Below are 24,586 nucleotides of genomic sequence, written 5' to 3'. Positions count from 1 at the left end.
GAGCACTTAATCACAAATTCCTATTTATTTGAGCAAAGCCACATATATAAAGTTTGCTGAAAGGTAAGTTGTTTGTTTAAACTGTGCAAGGTGTTTAACCTTATAACGTAGAAAAAACTTAATAAAATGTATTTGCTTTTCTTTTGCTGTATTGTGCATTTCCCCAGGAGTATGCTAGTTTATCTCTGACCATTCTTTAAATCCTGAATACATTTTGAAACTTTCTTAAGCTTTCAAGGTGAAAATCTTCTGCAACTATCCAACGTACTGATTTAGAAGAAAAATACATGTTATTGTATCTGTCTGAACTTGTCTGACGAATCAACTCACTGCATATTAGTAAAAAAGAGAATGTATTTTTCTGTTATTGCTAGTATCAATTATTTCTAAATCTTCTTTGCAAAAGCTTTTCTCTACATTCAGTAAACCTTGTGCAAACTTAGCTGTTATATCTGGTAGCAACTCTGAAAACTGGTAGAACATAATGTAATCATAAATGAGAACTTTTAATGTTCTGATAAAATGTGTTGAGTGTTTAATGCTAGATTTAAGATAAGATTGATTTCAATTAGTGTTCCATATCCAGTTTGTTTTGAAATGTTAGTTTTTAGAGTATTTACAAGTACTTAAAACTTAAATAATAATGATTCTGAATACAGCAAATGACAGTATAAGAAATAGGATGAGCATGAAGTTATCAATATGAAAATAAGTATAGGCTTCATACACCTTGTCTTTTACTTAGTGACCAGGGTAGCTGAACAAGTGTGGAGGGTGTGTGTACACTTGTGCACATGAACAGATAGAAATACCACTCTTCACTCTAACAGACCAGAAAAGGAATTTAAACATAATGCTGTAAAATACAACTAAATATGACTGTGATTCTGTGTACATTAGTAAGCCAGAAGCATCATGCTTGAAAATTTGACAGGAATAAAGTGTAACACCCACCTTCTTTCCCCCTCCCTGCCTCCCCAACTCCCAGTGCCATTTTATACCTTTGTTACTGAAGGGCTAAATGGCAGGCGGTATTCATGGTGTTACTTGTTCATATTTGGATGCAGTGATGCTCTAAAACTAATTCTTGAACAAACCAAGCTGATCAAACAAAGCTTTTGAACATGCCACTCACACAGAAAAAATGCATGTATTTAATGAGATTATTTTTAATGTACCTTTATTATACTGTGAAACATAGATGATATTGCACACAAATTATACCTGTCATTTTCTATATAAATATTTTTAGGGTTTTTTTTAAATTGGCAGTTACTAGCTAACTGCAAAATGAAATGTAGTAAGAACAAGTTTGATATACAAACAACATGCACAATACCAACAGTCAATAGGTATAAAAAATACCTGTTATTGAGAAGTGTTTATAAATAATGAAGACAAAGGGAAAACTATTCCATGGGCTTCTAATGAATGTTATTAATTTGCTCTTTATATGTTGCTTACAGTCTTTTAACTGTTCTTGAATCACATCAGGTTTATGTATTCCCAGACATTATTGGTAAAAATAATTGTTGTCAATAGCAAACACTGAAATAGCCTGGAGGGTGTATTTTTATCACTTTATATTCTCCAATATGATAAATAAAATATTTGTAAGATATTATGTTGTCTTTGTATCTGATTAGCTACATCACAATATATTTTTGGCCTTCTAATGAGAAAGTCTGAGTGAGAAGCCAAAGACCCCATATTTATTGAGTGAAGTATGTGGTAGATATAGGATCCTGTCATTGGAGAAGGCCGCAGAAACACCCACCGATCTTCTCATGTCTAAAGCCATGCATCCAAAGTCAAATGGTCTCCAAGCTGCCATGGCACTTACATAACAGTACACAGTCACAGCCCAAAACCATATTCTAGCTAACAGCCATTAAAGCATTAGTCCATTCTTAGAGAATACAGGAGCAGAGCAAGTAACATGAATTAAGCTGTGTCCTACAAGAAACAATCAACATTTTTATTGGTCTGGGTTTTTTTTATTATGACTGTCATTTGTATTCATGACTTTTTTATTTTTTCTCTCTTTATACAGCTGTTCCACGCACAAGTGATACACAGTGTAGCTCAGTTCCAGAACCTAGATATGGAAGGAGAATTGGCTCTGAGTTTTCAGCAGGCTCTGTTGTTCGATTTGAGTGTAGTCCTGGCTATCTGCTACAAGGCTCTAAAGCTATCCGATGTCAGTCTGTACCGAATGCCTTAGCTCAGTGGAATGACACAGTACCAAGCTGTGTAGGTAAGAAATTACATTTAAGTTGTCTGTTATGTCACACGTCTCTGAATTAGGATTCAGGAACTGTTTCAGAAAATAGTATTTAACCCATATATTCACTCTCCTTCGATTAATATCAGTCATGCCCAATTTAAAAGAGCAGTTTTCCATATCAAGAAATAATTGAGTACCAGCTGGCTCATAGGCAGTATAGTGTTTCATATAATGACTTAGATTATATGAACAAGTGTGATGCACATTTTCTTGAACATTCATTATTTTCATGACATATCTACAGTCTGAAATACAGGACAGAATTAAATTCTCCAGAAGTGTCTTTACCTGTTTTATTACACAGTACTCGTCGTGTATTTCTATCACACATAGCATAATGATTTCTTTTTTCAAGCAGAAGCATAATGTACATTGAATAATGATAGCATTGTTAAGTATAACTAATTTTCTTTAGTCTGTCAATAGACCTGCACTGAAATAATGTTTAGCATTCCAAAATTTTTTTTGTAAATATTGAAATGTTTACCTTCTCCAAATTTGGATTTGTAGCCAAAAGTCATTGCTATTCCTAGGAATTTACTCTAGAATTAATTAGAGTGTTCTAAAAATAAATGTAGGTATTCTATTTTCTGTGTATTCTGGTTTTTGTGTTTTGTTTTGTTCTGTTTCCTTGAACCTTAAAGAAGCAAGTGTGTAACAGTAAAGATATTTAACATACTACACCGCTTTATCGGCTAGATTCAATATTGGAACTGTCTTAGGCTGTGGGTAAATTCACATCATTTCTGTCAGTCATGATTGTATTTAATGTTATGTCTTTATAGTTTGTGTTACTCCGAGGTAAGACATGATTAGGCTGTGTTGCTGGGCTGTTCTAGGATGCACACATGAAAAATGAAGTTAATTTCTGAATTGTTTATTCAAGCAGTTTGTATCTTATGCTTGGTATCACTCATATTTTAGATAAGAAGCTTTCTAAGTTCAGACGATTGCTTCTTGTCTATGTGTTTATGCTACAAAACCAAATTATTATTATAATGATCTTGATCTTAGTAAAATTATTACTGTTTCTCTGTTCTTTAAAGAGATTTAAGTTGTGTAATAATTTGTGATAATACTTTCTTTCAGTGCCATGCAGTGGGAATTTTACTGAGCGCAGAGGTACTATTCTTTCACCAGGTTACCCTGAACCTTATGGTAACAGCTTGAATTGTGTGTGGAAAATCATAGTGACTGAGGGATCAGGTATTCAGGCAAGTCTGTATTCTGTCAAGCATGGAATATTAAGTACTTTGTTTGTTTATTTCTCTAGAAATTTCATAAATTAGTAACCCTATAATTGGGGGGCGGAGTACTTGAAACATTAGTGCTTTGGTTTTCTCATTATTGTTCTTTGGTTAGCTTTATTTTATGTTACTTTATTTTCACATGGGGGTACGAATGAGAAATGATTAACAAGGAGTTTTCTGTTTTAATTGTGTAGTTTATTGAAAGCAGGTCCTGATCCATCAATCTGATATGCAAATACCAACTCTTTCTGTCTGCTAGGATATTACGGAGGCCCTTGAGAGTTCTGCAGCTATCTTGATTATCTGCTCACTTACGCTTCGAGTAATCATTTAAAATTATGCAACACGTGCAAAATTCTTTTTACTTACTTAGTGTCATATTTTCTAAGAGTTAACACAATTTAAAGAGTGAATAATCATGTTTTATTTAGATTTTTTTCACTGAGGTATCTTTTGTTTGGATCTATTATTTTTATTTTCTTTGGTACATGTTCTCTTTTTATTTTGTTGGTTTTAGAACATTTAAAAGTGTGTATGGCTTGTTGGCCTAAAAAGTTCTGTGGTCCTGTTTTACAGATCCAGGTCATCAGCTTTGCCACTGAACATAATTGGGACTCCCTTGAAATATATGATGGTGGAGATATGACAGCACCACGTCTTGGGAGCTTTTCAGGTTAGGATATGCCATGATTTAAAGATACAATTTTATATATAGATATGTATGTGAGAGAATATGTCTTTATTTGCTCACACATATAGACAAGGACTATGTATTCCATCATTTCTGATACCATTATGAAATGTTCTTGGTTTTGGGAGGAGACTTCAGGTGGTGTAAACATGTCAATATTCAAATTCAAAGAGATTTTCAGAAGAAAATATGACACTAAAATGTTTAACTTTGATTAGTGGAATTTAGTTGAGAATACTTTCCAAAAAATCCTTTCTTTTATCTTTCCTACCCCTCCCATGGAGGAGATACAGCGATATAAATTGGTACTGACATTCAAGGAGCTTCCTTTTATAGCTTTGACTTAACTTATCCTTATTAGCCTCCCTTTCTCATGAAAAAGATGAAGCATTCAATATTCATCCAAACTCACCCGACCTCACAGAACAAACCAAATTAATACAACTGGGATATAACAAAAACAGATAATTAGTTTTTTAAAATGTACATCAAGCACATACACTTTTTCTCCTTTTATATGAGACAATTTTTTATAGAAAAAGTGTGTTCTGCAAACCAAACCAAGAGAAAGGGATGAAGTCATGAATAATTACCCAGACTCATGATTACTGATCTGATTCTGGTGTAGCTAAAGCAGGTGGATTTTTGCCTCTCTGATGATTTCACAGACTTTAAAAGTATAGATGTATATTGGATTAGTAAGGAAATAATAAATGAACTGAAAAACTTATTGATGGACGCAGTGCCATAAGGTGTGGCATATCCCTTTGGTCAGTTAGGGTCAGCTGTCCTGGCTGTGTCCCCTCCCAGGCTACCCCCAGCCTCCTCACTAGTGAGATAGTGTGAGAAGGCCATGATGCTGTGTAAGTGCTGCTCAGCAATACCTGAAACAACCCTGTGTTATCAATATGGTTTTGGTCACAAAACCAAAACACAGCACCATGCCAGCTACAGGGATTAACTCTATCCCAGCCAGACCAAGAGATTATAACATTTTATATTAAATGCTAATAACAAGGCTGTATGTTAAATTGGCAATAAGGAAAATTAAATTATGAAAATTAATCAACATTTGGAAGTGAATTATGTGGCATATATATTGGATCCATTGGATAAAGAACAGATGAAATGATGCATTTAACAATATTCTATTCAACAATACTAAAGACTCAAAACATTTCCTTATTCCAAAAAATAAGTGTGTCATTTTGCTTTAGCTTAAAAGCCTTCCTGCTTTCCAGGGAAACTGAAAAAAAATTTTTATCTTAGAAATATTTAATTGGAGATAAACTAGTGTGGATTTATTGTGGATTTGTCTCGTGTATAATGAACATCAGACCTAAAATGAATAATTATTTTATGCATGGGAAAGAATATGTAAAAACGACATGAAATTTTCTGTTCTCAAAACTGAACCAATAATGTGACATTGAAACTGAATTCCAGGCATGATTTCATAAGTGGTAAAATTTCTCTTTTACTAAATTATGTATGAAACCATTGTCTTCTGATTCACTCTCTGTGGATTCCTCTGTCTTCTAAATATACATTCAAGAGGTAAAAGTCTACAATTACTAAGAACTGACTAAACTGTGCTAACTATGTCACAGAGTTGACTTGGAAAGGTGAATTCACTGAGTCTGTTTGGTTTTGGTGAGTCTGTTTCTTTTTGGCGATTCTGTAACTACTTCCAAAATTCCTGGATGACTGAGATTACCTGTTTGAGCTCGTTGTGTGCTCAGTGCAACCCTCTTTATATAGCATTAGCTGCATGATGTGTAAAGCAGATCATTCCTTTGAACACATACACGCATATATATGTGTTTATAGAGAGAGAATAAAAATACAGTAGTCATTGAGGTTGACATCTAGAGAATTTAGATAAATTTAGAAAGAAATTAGGTAAGAGTGTGATCCATGCTCTATGTTTGTGCTAATCCAAGAAATGCTAAAAATGACCATTGATCTCCATTCTTGGTCTGGAAATTTCTTAGATAGGCACAAAGACTATCACACATTCACTGTAGTGTTCCCCTCTAGAATGAGATACCTTACTCTTTGTTGCCATTGCTGATAGTTGAAAGGGACACAATCTTCTGTAACAATACTGTAATGGAACATTTAAGTAGAAAACCTGTCAGTCCTCATTCCTTTTTAAGGCTTTAGGGGAGGCATGCATGCATTTACTGCCTTCTAGGAGAATTGCCAATTTTCCAGACTACAGATTCTTAATCAAAAGTTTAAGGAGTCTGTAAGACTCCAGTAGACTAACATGGTATCTGTCTACATGAGCATTAGACATTTACCATGGAGATACCTACACTTAAGCTATCATCAATGATACCTGCTCCTGCCCTCTGAGTACCATTTCTGTCTATTGACAGTAAAGGAAGTCCCAAACAATTAGGACACTACGTCTGGTTACCACCCTGAAACATATCTTCCATGCTTCATATACCTAATCCCAGGAAAGGCAGAGGTTAGCAAGTGAACAATAGAATTCCAGTTAGATCATAGAATCACAAAATCATAGAACAATCCAGGCTGGAAAGGACCTCACAAGATCAGTAGTTCAACCTTTTGTAAGAAGGAGAACCTAGATGATATTGTCCAGCACTGTCCAGCTGCATCTGCAAAACTTCTAGTGATGGTGACTCTACCATGTCCCTTGGGTGGTTGCCGCAGGGCATGGTTGTTCCCACTGTAAAAATACTCTTTCTAATGTTAAGATGAAACATTCCCCAGTGCATCTTGGACCTCTTGCCCCTTGTCTTCTCCTTGCGGCTCCCATTGAAGTGAGGAGCCCTTTAAATACTGGAATACTGTGATGAGGTCCCCTGTGAGCCTTCTCTTCTACAGAAAGAAGAGACCTAACTTCTTCAGTCTTTTCTCACAGGGTAGATTCTCCACCCTTTGATCATCTTCATGCTCCTCCTTTGGACCCTCTCCAGTGTGTCCTTGTCTTTCTTGCATTGTGGGGACCAGAATGGGGCACAATACTCCACATATGGCCTGACAGGTGCTGAGAAGAGCGACATGATCATTTCTCTATCTCTTCTAGTAGTGCCCCTCTGGATGCAGCTCAGGAACCTATTTGCCTTCTTTGCTGCAGCAGTGCACTGCTGACTCATGTTCAGCTTGTCCACTGCAACAGTACCAGGTCCTTTCAGCAAGGTTGCTCCCCAGTCACACAAATCCTAGCCTGTAGCAGGCTCTTTTGCTTATTTTAACACACACACAGGGCTTTGCGCTTGTCTCTGTAAAAGTTCATACTGTTTTTGCTAGTCTACTCTTTCAGTCTCTCCAGGTCGCTCTTGACATGTCGGCCCCTCCACTCAGTTTAGTGTCACCAGCAAACTTGGCAAGGGTGCTTTCAATCACACTACCCAAATAATTTCTGAACATGTTGAAGCAGTGTGGGGACCAGTATCAGTCCCTGGGGGTTCCATTTGTGACAAATAGCCAGCCTGAATGATGTTATTGAACATGGCAATCATGAGAATTAAAAACTAGCCTCATTTATTTCCCACAGTACAATAGGATCTAACTTTTCCTCTTATTGAATACACCCTTTAAGGAAGTAAAAGACTGGTGTTAAATGTTACCAGATCCTACAAAGGAACATAACTGCCAGGTCAGTTTTGTTCATTAAAGAGTATAATAGTCATTATGAGCCAACATCCTCATTCTTACAGGACACCTTAAACATCCTGAAATGTATTTCGAATTCTATATGGATACTGTTGAGGAGAACAGTTGGTGCCAGTAGCTGTGTGAGCAGCTGCAGTTCAAGCTGCTCATGGAGCTCTGGCTGGTACAGCCTGAGGCAAGAGGCCTTGAACTGCCAACACCTTGCACAACAAAGGGCCCAGGGACCTGTGGCTCAGGTTGGTGAGAGGACACTCAGAGACACAGAGAGGAGCTGAGGACTTGGGAGGAAGAGACTTTTGTGAGTGGTGAGACTATGAAGGTAGTATAAAAGCCCAGGGATTTCTTAGTTGGGATTCTCCTTGGAAGCACCAGCTTGAGCGGTTTCGGTGTAACTGCACTGTGAATAAATGGCTTTATGGAACGAGATATCCAAGACTCTGCTGCAGGAATAGGTGTGGAAACCTGGTCTGACTGTGCGAGTGGAGTGTGCAGGAAGTGAGACAGGGACCCATTGGATCACTGGAGCCGGCCGTTGTTGTTACGATCCGGTTTAAACTCAGAAAAGCAAAGAAGTCTCTGTGCATAAACTGGAAAGAACTTAGAAGGTTCAAAATATTCCCAGAAACGAGATTAAAACCAAATGAGGTTAGATGTTGATGCCAAAAAATGGATGTATTTTATTTAATAGCAAAAGAGGCAAAGAGAAGGGAAGAGAAAAGAAAGAGAGAAAGAAATGGAAAAAAGAAGTGTGTATGGGGGGTGGGGGAGGACAGGGATAGGTGACAGGGGTTAGATGGAAGCATATCACCCATCCGAGGGTCCCAACAATGTCTCGTTGCTCTCCTCCATCTGGTCTGCTGGTGGTGAGGGTCCTCTGTCGCCACTGTGGCCATGCCACCACACGCCACCAAACGCCAGAGAGTACAGAATCCCGTGGATTAAAATACCCTGTGGGCCAGGTGGGAACGCCCACGTGTCTCTCTTGCAGGGGCTGGCTTGACACTGTCCCTTGCAACACTGAGGGTCTGTTGCATCATCTCTGGTGCTCTGGTGCAGGGTCTGGGGACCCCTTTGAGCGGGGCCCCTGTGATGGGCCATGTCACCCCCTTCTGCTGTGGATAAGCTTCCCCCACAGTGAGGACCCCTCAGCTGGGCTCCTCTGCACAGTGGAGGATGGGCAGTCACTGTGCCTCTGACCAGAGGCTTTTCCAACACACACCCAAAGCCTCTCCTCCCCCTCCCCTTTGGTGGAGGGTCTGTGTGAGCCTGGCAGCTGATAGCTCTGGGGCTGTGGTCCTCATCTTGGAGGTTTTAAACCTGTGCTTTGTGACTGTCCCCAGCCCTGAGTTGTTACTTTATCTTATCTTCATCAGCAAGCAGTGTAAGGCCTCAGTCAGGGCCCCATTCAGGGTGCAGTAGTCTTCTCTGCAGCTTTTGTAATACAGTTTTAGAAGTCCTTTAAGAAAATGTTTGTCATAAATCATAATATTTCAGTCTCTGACAGCTGTGAAGGGGCTTAGGTCCCTGCAGGGAAAGTCTCTGGTGGTGGGAGTGTGACCACCCTGTCTGGAGGGTCAGACTGGGAGATTTCCTTAACAGATACTATGAAAAGTCCTTCTTCCTGGAAGATGCTTCACTGCTTTCTGTACACCAGTACATCACACAGTATGTGTGTGAGTGCTCTGTACTGTCTGAATTTCAATACTTAGAGTTTCCATGTCAGACAGTAAACACCTTCCTTAAGGGCCAGCTTGTCATCTTTCAGCTCCTCTGTTCATATTAAGATTTTATTTAATTCAGTTTTAGATTAAAAGCATTTACCAGTTCCTAGTTTAGATTGTAGACTTAGGAAGATAATTCTTTTCAGCATTTCTTTTTAAGCCCAAGTTTCAGGCTCTTAGCTAGGCTGCTCACAGTTAATATAGAAACAGGAAATGCCCCACAGGAAATGAGAATATTTCTCATGCATCCACCATTGAAGTTCATTAGCTACTTGATACTGTCTTTGAGGGTAATCATAGAAAATGATGTAATTTTTTAGCCTCAGTAGATCTTCCAACTTTAGACAGTAGAATATGAGTTACATGGTATCATGTGGTAATAAAATCAGTGTTTGTCAGACAGTAATTCCAGTGGCAAAGAATGTATCCAGGGTTAGTGATAAGCTTGTTGTGTAGCACACACAGTTTTATTATAAATATTTGAATTAGGAAAAGCTAATGTCTTTTTTTAAAAAATGTATTGTACCTGCTTCTTCATTTTCTGTCATATCCTCTGAATTAGCATAAGTGGTTGAAATATTATTTTGGAAAGAAGATGTGGAGTACACAGAAAAAATCTGGACTGCTTTGTTCTGTACTGCTGGTTTTACAGAAATGTGGGGAAACAGGCAAATGGCAGTTGAGCTTATTCTCATAATCAAATCCTTTATTTATGTGATTTTTTTTTCTTTTCTGTTTACATCTCTTTTTTTTCTGTCCAAGTCAATAAGGTTTCCTCTAAATATGACGGGATCTTGTTTGATTGTACTTGCATAGCCTCTTATTGTTATGACTAGTAATCAAACTTTCTTGCAACTTAGGAGAAATCAAGGGAGAGCACAGCAGAATGTTTGAGATTCCCATGTATGTAATGAGAGGAAAATAAGCCTGTCTGATTCAGTCCTGATTATGTTTTTTCAATATAAAACTCTGATCAGCATGCTATAGTTTATTCCATAACTTTTTTTTTTCCAGGTACAACTGTGCCAGCATTGCTAAATAGCACCTCCAATCAACTTTACCTTCATTTTCACTCTGACATTAGTGTGGCAGCAGCTGGTTTTCACCTGGAATACAAAAGTAAGATTCCTTGTTTTTTGAAACTTACCCAGAAAAAGTATGTACATAGAAAGGGAAACAGATATTTTACATTATTCTTTTTGCTTGATTGCTGTTTTTTTTTTTCTTTCCTGACTACCAAGCCTTGTACAAGTGGTATCTATTAAACTGAAATTTTAAATGAAGTGACATTTGAAATTGCTGGAAAGCAGCTTTCACAAATTAGCAACATCTAACAAATCAACCTGGCAATTCATGATAGCATTTTTAAAATGTGGGGTTTAATATTGGTGTGGAATTTCTTAATTTATTTCAGCTTAGTTCTGAAATTTAGTTGACAAAAAAAAAAAAGTAAGAGTTAATTTCCCTGCTTGGAAATAGATAAAACCAGAGAAGATAACATATTTTTTTTCCTGTTTATATGTGCATATATTTATGCCTTGCAGTTCTTTCCTTCAAATTATTTTCTCTCAAATAATTTCTGTAATTGCAAAACCCAACATTTTAATCCCAGAGCTACAAGAAAACACAGCAGTCATCTTGGTAAATCACTGGTGGTAATCTAAGAATTTTCATGGCAAAATCTGCTGTATATCAACTTTTTATATGTTTTATGAGAAACTTCATTATAAAATACAGAGGTGTGGATTATAAACATAGTGGATTACCTCACATAATCATATTTAATTCAAATGTATTTGTATTATTACATCTCTCCAAAACTTAAAATACAATAGAATAGTAAATTTGGTACCTGTGCTTGCATTGCACATGATTTTAACTGGAAATAGATATTGCTAAGAATAATCTAGTATTTTAAAAGTAATATGATGAGTTGACAGTCTGATGAGTGCTTTGATGAAGGTCACAAAGTAAATCCTTATAACTTTTGAATATGAGCATGCTCTCTTTTTTCAAAGGCCATTCAAGAATTTTCTTGACAATGGAGTTAGCTTTTCTATTTCATCGAGTTCATAATTAATGTCTAAAAATGGTAATGTTGTTTTTAATATTTTAAAGAAGTACACATAAGTAAATAAACATGGATGATTTTTAATAAGTCCTATTTCAGATTGAGATAAAAAATTATAAAGAAAATATAAAGCTGCACAGAATTTTGAAAGACTAGATTATCAGCTCATAATATTAATCTGACTATAGGCACAAGACAGTCCTGTGTTTTCCTTTAATTCCCTGTACAGTTCAAGTATTTATATGCAAGTATGTTTTAGGGGTTATTTTAATACAATCATTCTAATGGCGATGTAGAATGAAAATATGAACATTACTTCTGCAGGATTTTTTTTTAGAATCTACTATTTTGACAAAGTTCTCTTTCTTTTTTCATCTGGGGACTCCTCCTCCACAGTTGGCCAACTTGTTTTCCTCCTCCAGCCTTTCTCTTTTACCTATAGTGAAGGTATAATTCCATATGAAGTGTGAAGAAGTACACATTTATTCTAGAAAGTCACACAATGAACATTTTAAATTTTTGTCTTTTACTGTATCAGTTTTATTATCCCTGTGACTCCTGAAAAAAACCCTGTTCTGTTAACAAGTAAAATCACTTAGATTTATACTTTTGCTTGTCTCCTAATATCCAGTTTCAAAACTGTGCTCTGTTAAAGTGTCTATTGAACTTCAGTGGTGCTAATATTTCAAGGCCAGTGTTAGAAGTGCACCTCAGGACAGGTCAAGGTAGCAATGTTGAGCATTCAGAGCTCAGTTAGCTATTCTGTTAGTCTGGCAGGAAAGAAAAAATTTGTTTCTTATGTGGCTATATGGTCTCTGCAGGGGTAGTAGTAGGAGTACAGTATATCTCTCTGTGTGATCGAATACAGAAACTGAGCAAGTTCCCACAGCAAGAATTTAAATGTTTATATTGAGCAGTCACCTTTTCAGATCAAGAAAAAAACAGAGAAAGAAATACTTTTCTGTGCAGATATTACTAGTATTTGATTATGAATTCCGAAGTCTCTGATCATTTGGTCACCTAATGTCTGAAGCAGCATCTGAAAAATAAATACCTTTGGTTCAGAAGTCAATCTAAAATTTGGAATAAAATGTCATTTTGCTAAGGGGTTGTCTTCATAAAAAACCACAAAGATATTCAACATGCAATGCTATGTTAGCACATCAGAAACTTTTGATAAATGCAAAAGAAAAGAAAGGAGAACTAGATTAATAGTCACGGAATCATAGAATATGCTGAGTTGTAAGGGACCCATCAGGATCATTGAATCCAACTCCTGGCCCTGTGCACCTGCATTGTTTGTTTTTCCCTTGATTATTTCTAGATAAAATGCTTTGCAGATGTAACTTTCAGGTGTAATATAAGAGGGTTCCATTCAATTCTTTCGTCTTCTCACTGAAATATGAATGTCTGAATATTCGTAGTGGGGATCTTCAATATATGCTTTTAAGGCTACTTTATTTAATAAGATGAACTAAGCAGCTCTAACAGGATTTGTATCAGCATTCTAATTACCAGGAAAAATGGTCAATCATTCTGGGTCAGTTTGTATTCAAACATTTTGTAAAAAGTAGTAGAACACTAAGATCAAATGTATAAAGAACACACCACTGTTGTGAGCCCAAAGACTCAGGATTAATGTGTGCATCAAAGGGGAAAGCAGGACTTGGATCCTGCTCGGATGTATATGGGATGTACCCAACTGATCATGATACTTAATGGTTTTCAGTTCTTGTTCAAAAAAATTTTAAAAACTAGCAAGTCCTCAGAGAACTAAAATTGATGGGCACACTTTTTATTTCATTTCCAAGTAGGTCATTTTTTTCCTACTATTTTTTATAGAAATTCGTTAGGTTTTCTGTGGCCCTGATTAAAATTTAATATTGGCTTTATTGGAAGTAATTTATAGTTGTGCTAATTTTAGTATTTGAGTAATGCTTCTATAAATCAAAATGTCCTTTTGTATATTTCCTGCTCTTTTATGGAATGGGAATGTATTTGTTTATGAAGGGATTTTTTTGAGTAATCAATTGCTGCCAGTCAAAACTAACAATAAAAATCCACAGTTGTTCTGATTTTTCATCAGATTTCTAGGAAACCCAGAGAGATTGTGGCATATTCTTATTTTACAAAACAAAACCCCAAAATAATAAAATTCATGGCTACCTACATGTATACAGCCATAGAGTTCTTTTCTCCTGCTACATGTATATCATTCCCAGTTAGCATTAACTGAAATTATACCTACTCATCAGAGGACACTGGAACTTTTAATAAGGTTTTAGATATAAGTATTCAGGAAAAGCAAAAGCTATCTGCCTTTGAAATTGTGAAAGCTGTACTAATTTTCATAAGGCAAAAATTTTTCAAATCCTCTTTTCATATTTCACCTTGTATTGGATTTTTTTTTTTTCCTTTCTTGTAATTGGGAACCAGATTTATTGTTTGGTCCTAAAACATTTAAAACATTTCAAGAGAATTATTTAAGTAAATGAGCTTTGTTTTAAATCTTTGGGGGATGAATTGGATGGGACTCTGAGCAACCTGGTCTAGTGAAAAGTGTCCCTGCCCATGGCAATGGGGTTGGAACTAGATGATTGATCTTTAAGATCCCTTCCAAACTGAAACATTCTATGATTCTATGAAAGTATTACTTGAGTAGGAAGCATAGAGAAAGTTGCTGTGTACACATTGTTCCTGGAGAAACAAGAATGATAAATTGTTAGAACAAAGAACACTAAAACCTTTCCTAAGCAAACACCCAGTAAGTGAGTGTTAGCCCTGAAACAGTTAATTTCTTAAATATAAAGTGACCACTTTAGTTTATATATTGTGGTGCCCAAAACTGCACACAGTACTCAAGGTGAGGCCATACCAGTGCAGAGCAGAGCAGGACAATCAACTCCTAAAAACGACATTAAGCTATTAAAAAGTTTCCAAAGGAAGGCCATGAGGATGGTGAAAGGCCTTGAGGTGAAGCCATATGAGGAGCAGCTGAGGTCCTTTGGTCTGTTCAGCCTGGAGAAGAGGAGACTGAGGAGAGACCTCATTGCAGTTACAGCTTCCTCATGAGGGGAAGAGGAGGGACAGGCTCTGATCTCTCAGGTGACCAGTGACATAATCCAAGGCAATGGCCTGAAGTTGTGTGAGGGGAGATTTAGATTGGATATTAGGAAAAGGTTTTTCACCCAGAGGGTGTTTGGGCACTGAACAGGCTCCCCAAGAAAGTGGTCACAGCACCAAGCCTGACGGAGTTCAAAAAGTGTTTGGAGGATTCTCTCAGGCATGTGATGGGACTCGGGGTGTCCTGTGCAGGGCCAAGAGTTGCATTTGATGATCCTCTTGTGTCCCTTCCAACTCAGCATATTCTATGAGTCTATGATATAATTACTTCTTTAGTGAGAAGACAGTTAGGAATTAGAGTGAAGACAATTAGTTTTCCAACTATAGATATTAACAGAAGAATATCCTTTCACAATAAGGAGCTGTTGACCACATCAAGTCCAAATTTGAAATTCAGCTCCTACATAAGCAGACTACAGCAGGGGTAGAAGACACAAAGTGGACCTAATAGTGTTTCATCTAGCCTTACCTTTTACATACATTACAAATTAGAGTAGTAGGTGAAACTGCTCTAAACTAACCATTCCAGTATTCTGCAGAACCCTTATATAAAAAGTCTTCATTACAGCATTAGGAAGTGAGAATTATTTTGGAACATTCCCTTCATCCCAGAAGAAATTCCAGGGAGCAACAGAGGAGAGTGTCTTTAAGTCACTACTAAATTATTTACTCACAATAAAAATTATGTCTCTACAAATTGCATATCATATTTTAGAATAAATGGACAAGTCTTTCTACTTACAAAGATATTTTCACCAGTATAAATGCTATAAGCATGCCTGGGTTTAGATCACTATGTTAGGGAAAACAACTTTACTTCAGTAAGATATATTTAGTTTGCTATCACTTGATCACATATCTTGTATTCCACAGTGTCTTGTTTTGAAGTAACTTTACAGAAATTCATAAATACCTTATAAAATCTTCAGCCACTGATGACACCTTATTCTCCAGATAATGAAAATAATAAGATTTTTTTTATTTCTTGAAACATTTTCTTCCTTTTAACAATAAGTCTTTCTTTTGCCCTGTCCATTTGCAAGTTCTTTCTATGTATGTCTTTATTTTCATGGGAAGGATCTGGACAGTCTGCTCCTGCAAACCTAAGTCTATGTCTAATCTAGGCAGTGCATAGGTTTCTTTCACAGCCTTCAAAAACACACAAGTCTTAAAGCGAATAATATAATTTTGTCATTTATTTTAGGATGTTTTTGTGTTAGACATCAAGAATGTAAGAGTTCAGTTACCCAAGCTGAGTGGTCTACTGAATTTGTATGCTATGGTCAGATTGATTACTCAGAATTTTTTCCCTTTGTTTATTTGTTATTTGCTTGTTTTGCTCTTTTGTTTGTTTGCTTTTTGGTTTTGTTTTGTTTTTCAAGTCAGATACACAAACTCAGTTTAAAAGAAATAATTGGTCAGTGCCTTAGAAAAATTTCATTCTGGTCACAACATAATTAATTGTAAGTATTGTTAAGGGCTACTGCGTGGTGTTTCTTGTTATTTCAGGACTGTAGGTTTTTAAACTGGTTGCAGCAACCTATGGTTAACAAAACAGTAAAATATGCAAGAGGTAACTGTAGAAAAGATGAGAATTAATAATTTAACTAATCCTTTATATGCATGTCATAGAATAAATACCAAATGTAATTATTTTCACAGCCACCAGCAAGTCCAATCAAAGAGTGCTTTGTTTCATTCCTAATATGTACAATGGTAGGAAGAATAAATATTCCTGTTATTTGATTGTATTCCTTTTAATATAATGAACAAAGGAATCAACTATCCAAATGGTGTGTTTTAGAAATGTGACTGTTTAATTCAACTGCATTTGTGGCCAGTGATTTATAAGCTTGGTCTTGAAATCTCATTTATTAATTCAGTGGTAGTTTAGATATTTTCCTTGATATACAAATGAATGAAAAAATAAAAAGTCTGGAAATGAGTGTTTGCTCAGCATGCTGCTTGAATTTCTCAGCTGAAGTCAGGTTTGTTTTAGTAAAAGCTGAATATATGCTGAATATTGATATATAGGTTTAGGCCAAAAATGTCCATAAGTATCTGTCTATGTATGTATGTATGTATGTATCTAGCTCTCTATCTATCTCTCTAAATTTAGGGATTAGAATTAATTTTCAGTAAAAATCTTGTTTTATGCAATCAATATTTTAATAGTGTCATCTAGCTCTATTACCTTGAATTAGCATGTATGGCACAGGTCAGCATCATTCGTTTTGTAAGCTTTTACCTTACTGCTGTACCAAGATGATGGAATATGTATGAGAACATAAGCTTACTTTTAATCGCCATCTCCTTTTCTAAAGCCACTCTATCATATCTTTTCAAGTGTTAAAGGTTCTTGGCAGCTGAAAAGGATTCACTGCTAAGGGGGCTAGAGAACAATTGACTGTCTTTTGCAGTACTTCTCTATCATGAAGATCTCTAATAAATTCAAAGATAAGAATCAGACTAGCAGAGAGGAAAATATATTCTTCCAAGTAACATATTGTATTTATAGGTCCAGATTAAGATCTTTCATGCAATTTGATTTTCAATGTGGCTCTTCAGTGCAGTAGTCTTTTCTTTTTCCCTATGTTAAAGCAGGTGTGAATCATAAACATGCCATTTTTAATTTAGCAGGTCCTGATCCTGTCAGTGTATCTATGCAACTTACTAGCTGTTGACAAGAATCTGACCTCTCTGCAGTAACTCATTGAGATAAAGATTTTCTAGGCTGGTGTCTGAAGCACGAAGTTTTGAAAGGGACAGCTTGGATTTTGATATACACCATCACCAAAATGGAAAGAACAGCTTGATGCTTGTAATATAATAAAGTATAATACATTTCTGTTAGCTGCATAAGGGTGGGAGGAATTCACAAAAGAAGGCCTGATAGCTTTTGGTCCAGCTGTCAAGAAATTCTTGGGTTGTCCAGTTCTGAGCTTTCTGAAATGGACACTAATGGGCATTCACATTGTCAGAATGTGCCAACAAGGATTTTCTTTCTGCCAGCAATGGCAGTTATGTTTGGACAGAATTTGAGATAAATGTAGACATGGATATAATTATGTAAGTAAGGCATATTTGTCTTATGCCACAGCAGGGCCAAGAAAGTGTTTAGCAAACAGTGAGTGGAAGAAGGTCAGGGAGAGGGTTATCACCCTTGAAATTGATGTGTTTTCTTCTGTACTGCATAGCAGAAGCTAAGCTCTGAAAAGTATGCACTTAAGAAATCCTTGTTCCTTTTTGTATTGCTTGGACTTAACATTTACCATGTTTTCCCTTTATTACTGACTGTTCACATACAATCTAGTTTAATAACGTATTTCAGAGTCTCTGAATATTTAAGTTTCCTAGTTTGTCCCCAGATACCAGAATTTGTTTGGTTTCTCTTGAGCATTCTTTTGATTTTTGAACCTGTTCAGACTAAACCAATTTTCTAACTTAACTGGGCTAGTATTATGGAATGAATAGAATAACAGAGATTTGAGGATTCAGAATAATGTTTGATTCTGCTCTCAACTTTCTCTTTGCTTTTGGGAAGGTAATATTGCTTCTTAATATCAGGTATATCAAAGAAAGTCAATTAGGAGTGGGTTTTGCATACTGTTTTATTACATTCTGATAGAATATTCTATAATTTGCATCATCAGACCAAAGAAGCAGTGTATACAAAGTGTTCTGAAGACTGTAAGCATCTAGCAGAAAAAAGTTTTTTACCTAGTTATTAGATTCTTTTGAAGATAAATACATAGCATACTACGATATCTAACAGTTATATTAAAAGTTCATTTAAAGGTTTTTGATTGATCATAGTCTTTTTAAATTATGTATGCTATTCGACCAGCAATGGAAAGAGCTATATTACAGGCACATTTATTAGTGTTGCTATGCAGCCACTATTATAACTGCTTCTGTAACTCAGAAAAATACGTAAAAGTAACTTTATTCATACAGATCTAAGCCTGTGGCCCTGATACTTTCAGCATACAGGAATTCTGAGTTCCAAAATGCAAATTCCTGATGACAAGAAGTGAACCTCAAATTTATATTCACAGAATTCAGCAAGTCCATTGATATCTATAAGCAATTTACTTACTATGTCTTTGTTAGGTGCTTATTTATTTAATAACAGTGATCTTGGAGCATATCTTTTTAAATTTCATATCCTATTCAAGAGTGAGAAAGGTGAGAAATTGCAGAAATAAGCTTTGATTTGCTTAAGTTGCATCTGAACACTGGATTCGCAAATTAGTGATCAGCAGTTTATATGTGGTTCTTTGAATTACTGAGATGAGGCATTATGCTTCACTTAATGCTGAAGCAAGCAGTTTGTGTGGATGCATATCACAGCTATTTAGTACCTGTACTCAAAGGAATTTTCCAGACACGGATACATTTATGGTATTGTGGCATACAGACTGGTTGACCAAAGGAATGATACTAGTCAACTTGCAGCAAAACCAAAACCATTGAAGTTAATGACAATATCTTGATGATTATTTGGAACATTACAGTTCCACATAGTGACCACACATGAAATTCCTAGTGGCCATGTAAAGTCACCATAGCATCATTTGCAAGTTGATTATATTGGTAGAATATAAAAATTTGTAAATTCTGTGAGAGAAATTCCTGAAAATCTTTAAAGCACATTCAGATATTTTCCAAAATTATAAATTCCAGTACACAAAAGAACTACTTTAGGGAGGCCCCATTTTTTGCAACTATTAAATAATTCTTTATTTGCTAATTTGATTTTTTTTTAGTTTGATACCTCTTTCATCATTTGTTATGAAGACTATACTTCATACCTTGACAGTTTTCACTCAGAATTAGAATGGAGTTCATTATCTTCATTCCTGATAAAAGTCAAATGTAGTAAAACTCAAGGGCACAGGACAAACAAGGAACATACAAGACTATAGAACTTATTTCCAGGATAGAAAAATATGGCACAGCAATCACAATTTCCTGTGAATGTGTAAAAGCTATTTCAGACCTCCATGTGCTTTTTTAGGAATAATATATTTACTTCAACTAAAACTTGAGCTGCAAAAGAGTGGAATTGTGTGAAGTATGAAACACAAAATTTTTATTTGTGCATTTAATATCTGTAAGGCATTTCTATTTGAGTGATGAAAATTAGATACATAAAGATTTAGGCCACAAAATTAAAACCTTGTCTGTATCAAAATGTGTGATCAACATTATCTGTAAGAAAATTGTATTTCCCTAGAAGGGGTAGGGCCTCAGCCAATAATATCAGATATTGTTTCATTATTAAGTATCTGGAACAACAGACTCTAAAATGTCACATATCAAAATAAAGCCAAATATCATGTAATTTCTATATTAAACACAGTTCAGTTGCACTTACTGTCACCATACAGGTTAGATTTCATAGGAAGACAATGAGAATAATAGTTATTTTTTTTCAGACAACTGAGTTGAAGGATGCACAGGATCAAATTCAGAGAAGTATCATGTTCCTCTGATTTTTGGGGAATTTTGTGCTAATAAATTCTCAAAATCTCTTCTCACACATTGTGAAAATAATTTCCACTCTTTTTTGGCTTCTAAATGGCATATTTAATAAACTATAACAGCTACATATTTATGTTTCAGTAGTAATTTTCTCTAATAAATAAGTAAATTCAAAATTAAGATTATATTTTAGATTGATTTTTGAGTTCAAAAAAAGTTTTTAACATTATAAGGGGAATGAGATTCTGTTCTCAGACCATGAACTTGCAAACAAATTCTTCTGGTTCTTCTGTTTGCAAAGAAAATCTTAAAAACACAGAATTACTTAATCTAATCTCCAGTTTCTCAACTGTCTTGTTCATTTGGAGTATTTTCACTTAGTTTGCAAAGTTGATATTTAATTTTCAGTAGTGCAGACTAACAAACTCCTTAGGTGGTCAAAAAAGGGAAAAAAAAGTGATATGCACTTGACAAAAAGCAGAAGTTTGTACTTTAGCTTGTCAAATTTAGGTGAAAAAATTTGAGAAATTACTAATAATGGAGAATCTTTGTGAAACCAATCTTTTGTTTTCTCACACCTGGCTTAAAAATAATTAAGAACAGACTATCCAGTCACACCTATGCAAAGATTTAGTTTTGGGCTAAGAGTACTAAATTTCAATGTCTAAACTTCTTTATAGTCTGTGGAGTGGCCTAAGAATAAGAAACCACCAAAATATTCTGCTCATTTATTGTTGAAAAGAGAGACTATGCATAAAGTGTATTCCCTCTTTCTCCCTCCACTTCCTTCACAAGGATAAGAAATTATTAAAAAGCCCTAACAAAGAGAAACAAGCAAACAATAAAACCCAGGCTTTTTAACAAACTAACATCAGAATGCTGTTTTGGAGACTATAAAACTGTATAGTGTGTCATAGCAATGTGACCTAGTAACTGGTATAGTCACAGTGTATAGTCTTTGTGGTTCAGTCATATCACTTGTATTCTGTAGAATAGTTCTGAAAACTTCTGTGTTTTAAACAAAATTTCACTTTATTGTTGAAAGGAATTTTTAATTAATGTTTTCTTAAAAACCCACAATTCTATGGAAAGAGTTCATTAAGGCACTATCAATATCAATGAAGAATATCAATGAAGACCTGCATACCTATGTTTTTTCAATCTTTGTCTTTACTTTTTCCAGCTGTAGGCCTTGCTGCCTGTCCAGAACCAGTAATTCCTAGCAATGGGATGAAATCAGGAGATAGATATATGGTGAATGATGTTTTGTCATTTCAGTGTGAGCCAGGATATACATTACAGGTATTTCTTTCTTTCTTTTTTTCTTTGAATAATGCACTGTGGACTAATTGCAATAAAATGCCAAGAGACCTGCCAAAAACGTATTCTAATGAACAGTCTGTATCGTGTACATAGAGATGATTTAAGTAGAGCCTATGCAAGTGCTCCCAAATTATAAAGCTACAGATGTGTGACATTTCTGGGCCCCAGAGAATCTGGGCTGGCAAATCTTGTCTTAGATCAACATACCATTGAGCAGTAAAGGCCATCAAAATGGACATTGAAATAACATGGATAAAATGTTTTCTCTAGAAAATTGTTATAGTGCTATCCTGTAGAGTACTGTGTTTTTCCTTTTGGGAGATTGATTTATCTAGGTGAAATTTTAATGTAGAAATACGTTATGGGATTTTGTCCTTTGCTCAGAAATTGTAGAATTGTTTTTAACGCAAATTTTTTTCATGCTAAATCTGCTCTTAAAAATCTTTCAGGGAAAGGTATTAGAAATTAGTTCACTGATTGGGGATGTTCACATACTGGTTTAGTTTCCCACGGTAGACATATGATTGAGCTGCTCTTTGTAAATGTTTCAGCACACTGTAAATCTAAGACTAAAAGCTTTTTTTCTTTCCTCACTAGTTTCTCTAATTTGTTTATATATAATCCACCACTGGTAAAATACATTGAGAACACCTGAGTTCAGAATTATTCCGTTGGTAATAGGTCCCACTCAAGACAGTGTAAAATCCATATCAGAGAAAGCAAAGCATCACAACTTCTCCTTACAAGGATAAAGTTGCCCATCTGAGAACTGCCAATTGAGTGTTCTCTCAACATATATAGGATATTTCTTCGGTCTCTATATTTCTTACCATTGTACTAAAATTCTGCCAGGTTTCAGACTAAGCATCTTACCCCTTAGGCTGGCTGTGGGAACACCTGCACATGAAACGTCTCTCTAGGTAACCAGGAATATGCATACCTTTTCAGTCATGTATGGCAGGTATAGGTCAAGTATTTAACTAATTCATTCTCTTCACTTGTATTACATGACTTGAAACAACCTGCATCAGGAGCATTCCATATCCATAGCAAAAATATTTTGTTATACTAGTATTCTGCTAATTAGAAAAGATTCAAGACTTGAGCACAACAAAGCCTATTCTCTATCCACCCTGAGCACTCATTGCTTCTTTAACAGTTTGAGGGTTGCTTAAAAGCCAGCTGATTGTTCATATACGAACTACTTACATTTTTTTTCTTTCAAAATTAATATTATTTTGAAAATACGTTATGGTATAAACCCTTTAACTTTTGGTGTTTAAACTTTATTTTCTCTATTTCATCTTTCCCTTTCAGTATCCTTTGTAGGTAGCATGCCAGTAAGAAAATGAGAGATTTGATAACATTTTTATGACATGGTCCCTTCAGAAGGACTATCTGTCATTAAAACTTGGCTCCAAAATAGATTCAGACTTTCATTTAAAGACTGCTGTTGAGCCATTAACAGTTTTCTATTTCAAAGTAGCAGTAAACTAAATAAATTATGAAAGGACATATTATGTGGCTATACTGATGTTGCTATAGCTGAGGCAAAGATATGGGAACTGAAATTTCATCCTCAGCACTGTTTATTTGTTGGAATGGAGTGCTGACATGGTTTTGGCCAAGCTGAAATATAACAGTTCGGTAATTATCACAAGTCAGAGACAGGCAGTTTGCATCATGGCATTTCTTTTGGAGATGAATTCAGAAGATAAAAGTTGAGGAGGTAGATATACAAAACATTGTACATTTGCACTCAAGGCTAGAAAACAAGCCCACACACTTCCCCTAGTATATATGTAGCTTATATGTTCTTTTAGGGCTTTTTTGCATGCATTAAGCTAAATTTAGCATTATTCATCTGTAGACTCAGGACAGTCTATTTCAATGCAGAGTCTATCTGGAAGTCAGCCTGTAAGAAACTTGGTTACACAACAATAAATATAATTGTATTTTAAGAGTTGTGTGCAATTCTTTATATATTTTTATTCAGTTCCACTTTATGGTGAAAGGATCAGAATCTGCTGGTAGAGCTGTTATATAATTGTTGTTCATATAATTGCCGTTCATATAATTGCCAAGAAGTGTTTGTTTAGTGCCTTGTTGCCGTGATCCAGGTCACTACTTCTGAGCTGTTATGACTAAAACACATATAGGTGAACATCTGATTTTTGGCTAAGCTTATAGCAGTGATCTGATGGAAAAAAAAGTGAAAAACTAACCCTATACTAATGGTTTCCTATTGAGTTGGAATAATGTATAATCCAATTTATTTAATCTAAAAAACAGCCATCTGATCTCAATCAGCTGTTTAGACTTTCATTGTGATACTAGAGATAAACAGCCGTACACTTCCAAGTGTATTAATTCTAAGATTTTCTATTAGAATAGGAACTTTACTCTTAAAGTATTGTCCTTCTTCACTGATATCAAAAGGTTAACACAGGTACCTAATTTTAAACTGCTTAGATTTAGTGGTGTGACCTCTGCTTGTATTGCCCATCATATTGCAGACTCTTTTATCCCTACCTTTTTCAACAAGGAAACATCTAAATTTTGCATATGGAAAAAAAGGGCATCATTATTGTGTCTTTACTTAAATGGATTAGAAATGGATACATGCTCAAGCACCATCAAGTATTCTGTCCATACTTAAAATAGTACTGGTGAAATATTGATGTGGACTGATAACAGTAGAATTTGATTACTTCAGAAATGGTTGGAATAAGTACAGGAAACCTTTTGAAGATCCACATTGTTAACCCTGGCTTGATGTTTTAGATCTACTCTTACTTACAAAATGATCAGAAATGTGAGTTCATAAATACAGTATTAGTATAACATAATGATTCATTTGTGAAGAAGAGATCTGCACACAAAAAAACCTCTCATCTGTATTAATGCTAAATTTCAATGCACTACGTATATCACTATCACAAAACCGTATAATGTCTTTTGTCTATATGCAGGTCTTATCTG

The 24,586-nt window shown here is 35.4% G+C and overlaps 1 protein-coding gene across 2 annotated transcripts in view; it reads left to right on the top strand.

Annotated features, from left to right (window-relative positions):
- Window positions 1-24,586, top strand: part of CSMD1 (CUB and Sushi multiple domains 1) — a 1,116,955-nt gene that overhangs the window by 957,463 nt on the left and 134,906 nt on the right. For both annotated transcript variants that reach the window (XM_048295968.1, XM_048295967.1), the window contains exons 34-38: window positions 2,054-2,257; window positions 3,377-3,501; window positions 4,114-4,210; window positions 10,615-10,719; window positions 21,465-21,583. In XM_048295968.1, the coding sequence (XP_048151925.1) occupies window positions 2,054-2,257; window positions 3,377-3,501; window positions 4,114-4,210; window positions 10,615-10,719; window positions 21,465-21,583 (650 nt within the window). The remainder of the gene's footprint in view (window positions 1-2,053; window positions 2,258-3,376; window positions 3,502-4,113; window positions 4,211-10,614; window positions 10,720-21,464; window positions 21,584-24,586) is intronic.

The sequence above is a fragment of the Corvus hawaiiensis genome, chromosome 3 (genome assembly GCF_020740725.1).
Source record: "Corvus hawaiiensis isolate bCorHaw1 chromosome 3, bCorHaw1.pri.cur, whole genome shotgun sequence".
In the NCBI taxonomy this organism is placed as follows: domain Eukaryota; kingdom Metazoa; phylum Chordata; class Aves; order Passeriformes; family Corvidae; genus Corvus; species Corvus hawaiiensis.
Note: the sequence above shows the minus strand (reverse complement) of the source record. Positions and strands in the feature narration are given on the sequence as shown.